General features: G+C 36.2%; 1 protein-coding gene across 1 annotated transcript in view; it reads left to right on the top strand.

Moving 5' to 3' along the window:
- The window catches only part of CBLB (Cbl proto-oncogene B, E3 ubiquitin protein ligase), a 129,350-nt gene that overhangs the window by 98,609 nt on the left and 18,332 nt on the right, over positions 1–12,409 (top strand). Inside the window, 3 exon segments of the mRNA XM_009321370.1 lie at positions 599–784; positions 3,046–3,411; positions 5,996–6,090. Of these exon segments, the coding sequence (XP_009319645.1) occupies positions 599–784; positions 3,046–3,411; positions 5,996–6,090 (647 nt within the window).

The following is a 12,409-nucleotide window of genomic DNA, read 5'->3' as shown; positions in this document are numbered from 1 at the left end:
TTTGCCTAGTGATTCTGTACAGCAGAACTGCGTAAGAGAAGGTTGTCATAGAGAAACACTGATGGATACTTAAAATGCTGATGATTTTGATTCATAAGTTTTCAGAAGACACATACATTCCATTTTCTATGGAAATATGATTTGAAAATGGGCTGTAGTTAACAGACAATATCCTAGGCATACGGCTTTTAACAGTCATGTATAGAATTTTAGATGGAGTAGTCTCTATGAATAAAAAGGTCATCGAGAGTAGCAGTACTACAGTAGAATCTCTGTCTGCATTTGTGATTGTTTCCTTTTGTATGGCAATGATTGCTTCTTTTCTAAACAAATTACTGAAATATATATTCTTTTATTTTCATCACAAGGTAACATGGATCTTAGTTAGTTTTGGGGTAGAATTACTTGTTGACTTCTTTTTCAGTAACCGTAAGCTGAGCACCTGTACTGTCTATTAATTAAGAGTAGCACGGTGTCCATTATGGTAAATGACTATTAGTACATACCTGACAAGTATCAAATGTTTTAGTCATGGAATGGAAGTTGTATACTTGGTCATCAGGTAAATACTAGTAATATTTTTTTTTCTGTTTTGAAGTGCAATGAGAGGCAGAATTCACCAGTGACTTCCCCAGGATCTTCCCCTCTTGCACAAAGAAGAAAACCACTTCCAGACCCCCTGCAAATCCCACATCTCAGTCTTCCACCTGTACCTCCTCGTCTGGATCTTATTCAGAAGGGAGTAGCACGATCACCATGTGCCAGCCCAACTGGATCACCAAAGGTAAGTCTTACTGAACCATTATTTCTTTATATATGAATATTGAGAATTTGTATTTAGTTGTTTTCAAGGTGAGCTTGCTTTTTTGTTTTGGAAGATAGACTATTACAAAATTTTCCATGTGTATTTTCTTTTTCAGGAGTTTGCTCTGTCCAAAAGAACTTTAATTCCTTGTAGCTTAGAAAAACTTTAGATTAGATCCACATTGATTATCTCTTATCTCCCTCCGTTGACTTTGGCGAGTGCCTGTCCCTTTGCATAATACTTTACATAGTTAGATGTTTACAGCTACATGTGCTAGTCAAATGTGACCTCTGTCTGATGATTATAATGCACTTGGTTATGGTCAGAATTTTAAAGACATTGCTGTAATGGATCAATTCTGTAATAAACCCTGATTCATGAAAATAGATAGAAATGAAAGCTTTCCTGAAAATAGATTTTGAGGTCATTATATCATTTAGATTATATGTTGTGCTCTGATGATGATTTATGCTCAATTTCCACAGTATCCTTACAAGAAAAATATGTGCAGATATCCTGCTTTCAAAACCTTAACTGGCATATATTAGGACTCAAGTTTCAAGGGAAATAATAATGACTCTATAGCTAATAAATTGTGTGCTGTGTTTTGTGAAACTAATGATACTAAAGAGTTAATGATTTTTTGAGTGGATAAGCATGAATGAGAACAAATACTATGTTGCTCTCTATTATGAGTTGATCGTTTTGTTGTGATTGCTGTATAGAGGGGGGAGTTAGATTTAAATTTTGATTTTTAGATGATGAATTCAAATTCAAGTTCAAAACATAACTTGAAACCTGTGTGCTCATAATAATCCCATATGAAGTACCCTAATTATTTTGTCCCTTTTTTACTTCAAGCTTGAAAATCAACCTCTTTAAGATCCTAGCGCTTTATAATTTAGAGGAAAAAAATAGAAGTTTGAATAGTTTCTTTAAGCTTCTTTCATCACTTTTTATATTATACAAGGGAATTTATGACACATTGAGGATGTATGCTAAACATTTGGCACATCCATTAAAAATAAATTTTATAGTACCGTATTTTTACAAAGTTCATGTCTTATAAAAACCAGAAAATCAGAAATACCATTAATATTGCTTTAAATTTTTCAGTGAAATTATTTTGAAAATGCTGGGGTTTTCCTTGAAACTTTTCCTGAAGAAAAAAAAAAAAATGGGGGAGGGTGAAAGGGAAATAAGGTTGGGGTAACAAGGAATAATTTCATACTTTAAAAATTTTGTGTTTAAAAAAAAAAAGATGACAGTTTCGTCCTGCCAAGATGACTACTTCAGTCAAAAAACTCTTCTCTTTTTCTGCAATGGAGAACTATAACTATAAGCTATAATAAAAAATTTGGACCTAGCCATTATCTTCCTGCCTTGACAGTGAGAATAACTATTTTCCTTAAGTAGCAGCTGAATTAAACACTTCTTTATTTAATATACTGTCCTATTTATATGAATAGACCTGAAGGTAAAATAACTTTATTTTCAATCTAAGTGACATGTTGAGGTGCTGTTTGAAGAATAAAGGTGGGCTAACCTGTGAAGTGAGGGCAAATACTATTCTTACTTTAAAACCTTTGTGGCCTTCATCTCTTCAAGTGGTAATAATATGCAGGTTTACCAGAGTCCATGAAAATTACACCTCCCAAGGGAAATCATCTTCCCTGTATTTCTTATGGTAGCTGGTGGTAAGAGAAAAACATTTTGTAAAGACCTGGCCTGGGTGTTATTTTATAAAATGCTGTTAGTAATTCACTCCTAATGAAAATGTTTTTGTTTTATAAGATTTGTGCTCTTAGAAGCTCTACAGCTACCTGTATAAGTTTGGGGTTTGTTTGTTTGTTTTTTTCCCCTGGTAACTTGGTTTTCAGCTTTTTCCAAACATTCCTTAGAATTCATTTCAGCAGTGATTCAAAGGACCAAAGCAAAGGATTCTGGAAAAAAGTTATGAGTCAGATAAATCTGCCTCAGTCAGTTTTCTTTTATCCCATTCACCTCCTTCCTTGGGTTACTCATGCAACAGCAGAAATGGGGGCATGCTTTCTGAAGAGAGGCCAGGTTGTCTGCAGAATGCAAAGACAAAACTAACATTTAACCTACTGGCAAGTACTCTTGTGATGTCTTGAAAATATCTCAATTAGAAATGGTAAAGCCATACTTGATCATGAGAGAAATACGCATGCCTATATGTAACTTTTTTTTTTTTTTAAAAAACTTACTGTGTTGTTTAGTCTTCTCCTTGTATGGTGAGGAAACAAGACAAACCTTTGCCAGCACCACCACCTCCCTTGCGTGATCCTCCACCGCCCCCACCAGAGAGACCCCCTCCAATTCCACCAGACAACAGGATAAGCAGACACCTGCATCATCCGGAAAGCGTGCCTTCCAGAGACCAGCCGATGCCCCTTGAAGGCTGGTGTCCCAGAGATGTGTTTGGGACAAGTCAGTTAGTAGGATGTCGAATAGGGAGTGATGCTTCTCCCAAACCAGGACTGACTGCCATTTCAAACATAAATGGAAGGCACAACCGCATAAGTTCTGATCCAGGATTTTTGAGGAAACACAGACGTCACGAGCTGCCTACAGAAGGTGCCAAGGTATGAAATGAGCTGAATGTGTTGAATCCTAATTTGATACCCTATGGCAGCAGTCTTGCATTGGCTAATGTACTGTTTATATTGGTCAGTGTTGATCTGCTGTTTCCGAATCTTTCCTGTTGATACTGAATAACAAGCTGGTCATAAATAAATGGTTTGTTAAATACTGTAATTTGTAAAGCAACAGTACATGAGGGTCTAAGTTACAATTTTAATACGAAACCTTCAAAAAGTGGCTTGGAGAGAAAATTCCAGATTTGCTATAGTCTTTTAGCAAATTATCCATAGCTGGTCCATGATAATAATATAGCACTGTATACTGTAATATAGTTATATAGCATCTCAGGTCCACTTTGGAAGTGTCTTATGCTAAAATTGTGTATGCACTTGCTGATGGAATAGTAGATGTTCCAGCTACCTCTGTCATAGGTGAGGTGAGGACTTGGTAACCTCTTCAGACTGTAATGTATGCTATATATACAGATGATGTATACAAATACACTTAAATTGTCAGATAGGTTGTGTGCATTAACATAAAAAGCTAAATATTCTAAAGGTCACTTGTGTGTTTCATCAGTAAAACATTATTTTCAAAAGAGCATTAAATCAGTCATGATGTTCAGTATACTCTAATGGAAAAGATCTAACCTGCCTTGACCCTAAGAAAGAGGAAACAAATACATCCAAAGCCAAGCTAAATGTAGAATCATTTATTGTATCTTTAGCACTGGCTATATGGGCAGCATCCTTGAAAGTGCTCAGTGGCACAACCCCAGTATTGCATTGTTTGATTTGGTATTATCATCAATACTCTAAACCTTATTCAGGATAATTAGCATTGCAAGTCCCTTTTTCTTTGGCAGTTGTTTACAGTACTACACATATCTTTAGCTGAATTTTTCCTCCTTTGTACTTAAATCAGAACTCCAGCTGCTGGGGTTGTACATTTTTGTAATTTGTCCATAGCAGCTTTTGACTTCTCTTGGACAGATGTCCAGTGTAATGTCTAATAATCCATTTTCAGTGCTGGGGGTGTTCAGAGTTGTCACTTGCAACCTTTCTACTGATTGTTTAGCTTGGTTTGGCTAGGGGGCATCTGCTTGTCACCCACAGGAGAAGTATGTTTTCCTGTCCTCGGTTGCAGTGAATAGTATGTATATCTATAACTATGGTGTTTCTTCTACCAAAAAAATTGAAGGATTATTTCTATATGTTAATTGAAGATATCTGGGGAGGAGAGCGTAGAGGGAGTAGTTCTGGCATTAGGCAGCTTCAGACAACTTGCAAGACTATGTACAGTTGGGGAGGCTTAGGTTTGAAAAGAGATCAAGTGGTGATGGCCTAAGAAAAAATTCCTAGTTCCGCTCTAATCAGTTTTATCAAAGCAGCTCAGTAATTTATTCATGGAGCAGGTTATTAACTCAAAGCTGCTGCTCTTTTTTTTTTCTTGAAGACTACATAGCTTGTGCTAAGAAGGATGGATTTGTGGTTAAGTCACGGTAGTTATAAATCATCAATTTTTCTCTCTATTTGCTTTTCCCAACATCACAAGCTATTTAATCTTTCTGTCTCCATTTTGATTTTTTTTTTTTTTTTGTATGGATGTTTCGGTTGTTTTGAAAGTACGTTACTGAAATTCAATTAGTATTGGTAAAGAACATTGACATGTATGATGAAAGGTGCTTAAGAAGTCCATGATCTTATATATAATTAGAATGTGCCTTTATCAGCATTGAGGCAAAACACCAAAATTTAACTTAGAACTAGGCTGTTGTTTAAAACGCTATAGCTTTTCATCTGATTCTAAAAGGGTACTGGGTTTATATCTTCATATAGCATTCCAGTTGTGGTCTGATGCAGTATTGAAGCTGATGGAATGAAAACTCCTCAAATCAGAATAACCACTCAGTGTAGAAGTGCCATTGTAGTCTGGAGAAGTTATATGTGTATTTTTTTAACCAAATGCTGTTTGAACCATCGTCTTCAGGTTACAGATCTAAGCCATTTGGTTAAGTGGAGCAACCGACAACTCTGAATTATCGTTTCAGGCTGTATGCACATTCACAAGGGAAACATTTAATGAATTTTCATCCCTGATATCAATTGTAATATAATCTTTTTGCTATTGGTAAAAGCCAAGAATTAGGAAGACAATCCTGTGGGTAGAGGGGTGGATTCTGGCAGGCACCGTATCACAGAGTTTTAAAAAACACTAACATGTTTAGCATGCTGTATCTGTTGTTTTCCCACTGTACTTATCTCTCTCCCTTTGGTCGGTTTGCAATCTCAAAATCTTAATTCTCCCCCAAGCAGTTCAGCTCTAACTGAGTAGTCCATCTAGTAGCCGTGATGTGGAACTCCCTCTTTTGGTGAAGTTTTACACTAATGTGTTCTACAGCTCCCAAATGGGGTGAGCTGAAACAGGTATGAAAGAGTCACTTCAGATAACAGCTCTGTAGTGTGAACTCCTAGGAAAGCCCTTACTCATAATCTTCTCAAACTCTATTTTGTAATAACTAGTTGGTGAAAATCCATGATGATAAACAGGAGGAGAGACCCATTGTAACACTTGTGCAATTTTCAGGTCTTTTCAAATGGTCATCTGATAAATGAAGAATATGATGTCCCTCCACGGCTTTCACCCCCTCTTCCAGCTGCCTCCATCATCCCTAGTATAAAGTAAGTTAACTCTGTTTGTAAAAGAAATGTGTTAATTAACATTAGATAATAGCACTGATTCTCTGGTGCTAAAAGAAAAACGGGAAAAAGAAAGAAATAAAATGAACTAATATATAGCCTGGTGATACATTTTCCATGAACTTGAATGTTGCTTTACAAAGGAAATGTAGATTGTATTGATTAAGGGGGAGCAGTTCTAATGTTAATTGAACATACTGCATTTTTATAGGAAGAGAGAATAAATTGTGGCAGGTCTTTCTCACAGGTATTTGGCAGTGGGAGCAGACAGTGTCTGGTTTTGCTTCTACTACTACAGAAGAAGTGTGGTCAGAGCTATTTGTTGCAGATGCGAGATTCTAGGGAAAGTACTAAGGGTAAAGAGCACGATTTGTGTGCGTTCTGCCCCTAATCCAGTCATGCTTTCTGGGCTTTCTACACATGGAGCTTTATCCAGGGTTCACACCAGTGTCTTTTCTTTGTTGTGGCTAAAAAACAAACAAACAAAAACATCTTATATCCATTTTAAATGGAGTCAACCTCCCTGAGTTCCAGAATACGGTTTGGGAAATTTTGTCATTTCAAGTTGCAGACTACTCTTAGTCTTCCAGTAACATGGCTGTTTATTTGGTACCAAGATGCTGCTGTGCATAGCAAGTATCTTTGGACTCTGAATCACACAGGATTTTCTACAGAACAAGAGACATTTAAAATAGAAAGCTTGGAAGTGCTATAAAGTAGTTTGTCAATTTTCTGTGTTTTTGTAAGGCAATCGGAGCATATTGCAATGTTTGATGTTATCCTACAGTTTCTTTCCAATGTACTCCTTGTGATTCTTGCTGTTAAATAAAATAATTGGGCAGTCAGTACATATTAATACTGAGAATTTTCTCATTGTGTAATTTTGCCATATCTTCAGCACTCGTTCCATTGTTGTCCTGTTAGTGGTAACATAAAAGACAAATATATTTCAGCATTTCATTAATGCGCTGTTTTTTCTCTTCCTAAGCACTAGAATAAAGGTGCAGTCAAGCATTGACTTTTTCATTCGGAAGCATGTGTTCAGGTGGAATAATTGCTGAGTTGAAGCTCTCCATGTTTACTTTCAGTTCAGAAGCAAATTTTAGAACATTATCCAGACATTTTTGTAACTGAATATTGTAACTGATTGAGGTAGGGTATCACAGGAGTACCGTTCGGATACCTCATGTAATCAATCCCCTCTATAGATTGATCTCCTTGGATTGACTACTCCTTCCATGATACAATGCAACCCCTGGGATGTTCCCACACCCTGTCAGTCAGAAAGAGAAAGAAATAACTCCGATAGACAAACCAAATACTTTTCATATTCCAAAGCAAATTGAATTCGGAAGAGGGGAAGATTCTTGTTTTTATTTTTCATAGTGTTGAAATAACAAAGCATTCTACTTCATGCAAATCCCATTTTTTACTCAGATTTTTGCAAATGTAGCATAGAATCAAAGTACAATGTATACATACACCATACAGCGTTCACTGGAAATTCCACAGGATATCATAGCAATGTGGACAGGCACAAAATCCATGTCAAGCCAATCCAAAACTAGAACATGTGAATTTCGCTTGGTCAAAAGAAATATCTTCATTAACTGAAGTCTTCTGAATAGAAAACTGACTTATTCCAGCCAAAAGAAAATCTTCATTTGCTAAAACCAAACTCCATAAACTTTTCAGGAAGAAATTAACTTTCATTTCTGGTTTGGTTTTCTACTTAAACATTTTAAAAAATATACAGCATGTTTTAAATTTTAATTTTTAAAAATGTAAAAATATCAATATATAACCTAGGGGTAAGTTTAAATTACCTAATTAACAACTACTAAAATGTCATATGGAATGGCTGTTAAAAATTGATCATTTTATGTTGTTTCTTGAAACACTAATATGTCTATTTTAAATTGATTTCAAATTAAGTTTTTGTTACCACTAGAAGACACCCCAATAATCTATAATAGTGTGTGGCAATATGTAGGTGGAAAAACTAGCGGGGGGGGAATCTTCAAAAATAGAAAGTTTAATAAGTTTAATATTTCCACCAACCACAACAATTGCTTTCAAAAAGATAACCTAAAAAATATTTAGCATAATTTAATTTGAAATGTTGGAGAGAATATTTTTACAGCGTATTTTTCTTCTACTGTTAAATTGACTGCACTAAGCCCTCATAAATATGTTGAACTGTACTTGATCCAAAATACCATTTCTTTCCCCAGCTGTGCTACTACAATCAAGCTGGTGCAAGTTTCTCATTTTTTTTTCTACTTTCCGATCTCTGCAGAGTTGTGGCTTCAGAGCTAGTTTGTTTCATACAGCTGCAAGGCATTTTATTTTTTCTAGTTATTATCTTAAGTCTGTAATTTCAAAGGTTTGACTGAAGGATACATTGTCCATGAATGAAATGTCCTAGTCTAAATAATGAGGAGGCAAAATGACCCTTAGTTGAAACTTCACAATTCTAAAATATCCTTACTTGTTTGATCATTTTACTGAATAAGACATTACAAATATGACTTTTTTCTTTTTTCTTTACTAAATTACATTAATAGAAAAGCACTAGTGTCTCTTCTTTCTGGAAACAGTCCTGATTTATTTTCATTTTACTAAATTGATTATTATTAACCATACTTTAATAATGAATTGTTGGACTCATGTTAACCAAGCATCTGATTTTTATTTTCCACTCAGCCACTATCCTGCTGACCCTACATGTTAAAACAGTTATTCTTCTATTGGACTGCTATAATTATGTCAGATTATTTTTAGCAGCTTTGATCAAATTGCTATTTTATTCTTGAAAAGATAAATAAAACTTTTATGTCAAAGATACAGAACCGTTCTTCCCCAAAATTTAGGAATGTTCAAGTTAAATAGTATTTGTTTTATTCCTGTGAGTAGGTCCCGCTTTGCTACATCAATAGAAAATTGGCCTCTGTCTCAAAAGTGCTTTATACCACCGTGATGTTTTCTGTGAGAGCGTGTCTATTTTTGAGTATGTCATGAGACATCCAATTCCAAGTACCTTTTTTATTCTATAAATCTGTTAAGAATATCTAGTTGCTTTGAGGTAGTTGAGGGGAAAGTAGCACCGAAAGGTATTTCTCCTCTTGCTATCGCTTCTATCTTGCTAAGAAACCTCGAAGGTGAAATCATAGTTCCATTAAAGGCAACTGTGGCTTCAAAATCCTGGCTCCCTTGAAATCAGCCTTTGGCATGGCGCTTCTCCAGCAGCGTTAGAAGGAGCACTGCTGACGTGAAGGTTCTAGACATCTGAGAGATGATGCTCTGAAGGACACAATGTGCCTTTAGCTCATAGCTTGACAGGCCAGTGAGTTTGGATGCATCAGCTGTTCTGTGGTAATTCTCATTGCGTTGCAGGTTTACCCTGTGGCAAATAGAAAATTGTGTCCTCCTCTATGAATGAAGGTGAACTGCTTTGTATACACTTTGGTTTTAAGGGTAGAGCACACTCAAGGGCAGTTGACAACTGTTGACTTGATCATGTGGTCCATATAACTTAACAGTTATTTTGCTGAAACAGAGTTTGCTTGAGGCCTTACAAGATTAACACTTTTGTCTGCACTAGCAAGTAGTACTCTGTACAGGACAGAAGAGTTGATAGTGAGGACCTGATGTCTGTACTGTACATGTTATGGGGCAGCAGTTCAGCTAGCTATAGTCTTGTCCCATGAATGTGAACAGTCTTTAGCAATCAGAACATAGTAGGGGCACACTTGGAGTGTATCATGTATTTTAGTTTAATCTGAAAAGTATTCAAGTTGTGCATTCCTCAGTGCAAATCAAAGCATGGTAAGTGGGGAGATTAAAGGGATTCATTTCAAAAGCACAGTCCTGATCCAGACTGAAATACATGGACTGCAAGTTCATCGTGTCTAAGTTCTCTGAATCAGTTTACCAGTAAATGATGGAAGGGGAACCTTTTTCCCTGAGATACTTCTAAATAAGTGTGAGATGTTGGTTTCCCTGGAGTTCTGTTTACAACTAAGCTGGACATTAAATGGCTCAACAAAAATGAATTCTCACATCTTTTCCTGTTTTGCCTTTGGCCCTTGCTGCTTAGTAGGATAAGAGTGATTCACATCTAGCCTTCGGTTCAACAAATCAGAAAATACAAAGTCATCACTTACCAGAATGTAATTCTGAATTTCAATTTTAAAATATTTCCACTTAAGGAGTAGGAGGGGGAACTAGCGAATATATAAATACAGTGTACTGGTCAGTTTTGTATTCCTCTGTACACAAATCTTCTAAAGATGTAAGAGTAATGAAGTTTTTTAAAGTGTAATTATAGAAAATTTCATCAGCTTGATAAACAGATGCCTAAGTGTTTCATGTCTTCGCTTATAATGACAATGTTCATCTGTTTAGTTACAAAAAACTGTAAAATATTTGTCTGTTTATCTTACTAGGTGGTTTTGTGTAGAACAATAGAGTTAGTCTTAGAACAATAGAGATTTAATAAAACAATTTGATCTTGAAGACATTTCAATAATCATGTAAAAATGGGATAGACATCTAGCAGAACAATGCAAAAGATGTTTGGAGTCAAATATCATTACAACTGGAGTAAATTGGAAGAGCAATATGATTTTTTTTAAAATATGAATTCTGAAATATTAATAAAATATAATGTAAGTATAGGACAATTTTAGGACCCTAGTGGAGAGTAAATTAGCTCTATATTAGTACTCTAAGTCTTCTACTGCTTTACAACTCAAAAGCACCTTTCAAATATTAATCACATAATAATTTACAACCTGGCAAATATTTTCCTTACTTTAAAGGTAGGGAAAAGGAGACTTTCCTAGTGTGAAGGACTTTTCTAAGGCTACACAGTATTCAGAAGCAGGAGACTTGGAACTTATGTCTTTAATAGCTCCAAACCAGTAACAATTTCTCAGCAGTGCAATAATGTTGGGAAATTGATTTTGGCATTTGTATACACACTGGTATCCTGTGAATAAAGGTGTAGCTTTGTTATATCATAAGTTAGGTTCTTGTGTCTCCTGAATAAATAAGAAGAAAAGCAGGGGCATGAACTAGCTGAAGAGGGGAAAACTACTTCTGTATTCCTTGAGTATACCAAATTTATTTAGTTTGTAAATTGTCAGTGAGTAAATCCTCCAGCTTTCCTGTCTGAGAACTGTTTTTATCAGGAAGCTGATGAGACTAGCTATTATAATGCTATACTTAGTTCAGGTGATGATCAGGCTCTTAGTTTTACTCTGTAGATGTCCTTAAAAAAAAATTAACTGAATTCACAGTATTCCAGGAATCAAAATCTCTCCTATAACCAGCTTCAGATAGGGCCTTCAGAGAAGGGGGTTTTGGTTGTTTTTTCCTAGTAATAGCCTTTGAAGAGGGCTTCAAACAATAGTACCAACCTGGTTTGGTCAGTCTTGGACAGTTGGTATTAGTCACTATTGGACATTTCTGGTCTAGATATTAATATTTCAAACATTGCTATCTGCAGAAGCCAGCAGTTCAATTTGTGATTATTTTCAAAAAACACAGGCTTATATATACATACGTGTATATATACATTTAAAAAAAAAAATCTCCAGAAAATGCTGGATTGTCATGTAAGAATGATTGCATGTCCACAGAAATGAGAAAATTTATTCTTTGTGGGCCTTTCAACTGTCTACCTGGAATGCTACAGAGTTCTCATTGTCCCGGTACATTTTTACCTTCTGTTCTTTAAATGGCCGTATAGCAGTGACACAAGCCTCTTGTCCATCTAAGAAATCAAAGATGGAAAAAACAATTTCACACTGCATTGCTGTGGTTGAAGGTGAACCACAGAAGGTGGTTGAAAACTGCAATATAGAGTTTGCAGGTCAGTGCAATAAATCTTCTTTCCCCCTGTCTTTGGCTAGTTTGTCTTTGCAAAAGAAGTTGGATTCCCATCTTTCGTGAGCTTGTTTCTGAAGTCAGAAGTATGACTGGAGGCTTGCCAATGTGATGCCCATCTACAAGAAGGGCCGGAATGAGGATCCGGGGACTACAGGCCTGTCAGCCTGACCTCGGTGCCGGGGAAGATCATGGAGCGGTTAATCTTGAGGGTGCTCACAAGGCAGGTGTGGGACAACCAGGGCATTAGGCCCAGCCAACATGGGTTCATGAAAGGCAGGTCCTGCTTGACCAACCTGATCTCCTTCTATGACCAGGTGACCCACCTAGTGGACGAGGGAAAGGCTGTGGATGTGGTCTACCTGGACTTCAGTAAGGCCTTTGACACCGTCTCCCACAGCATTCTCCT

Source organism: Pygoscelis adeliae, unplaced genomic scaffold (genome assembly GCF_000699105.1).
Source record: "Pygoscelis adeliae isolate BGI_AS28 unplaced genomic scaffold, ASM69910v1 Scaffold363, whole genome shotgun sequence".
In the NCBI taxonomy this organism is placed as follows: Eukaryota; Metazoa; Chordata; class Aves; order Sphenisciformes; family Spheniscidae; genus Pygoscelis; species Pygoscelis adeliae.
The sequence above is the reverse complement of the archived record's forward strand: the minus strand, read 5'-3'. Positions and strand labels throughout refer to the sequence as shown.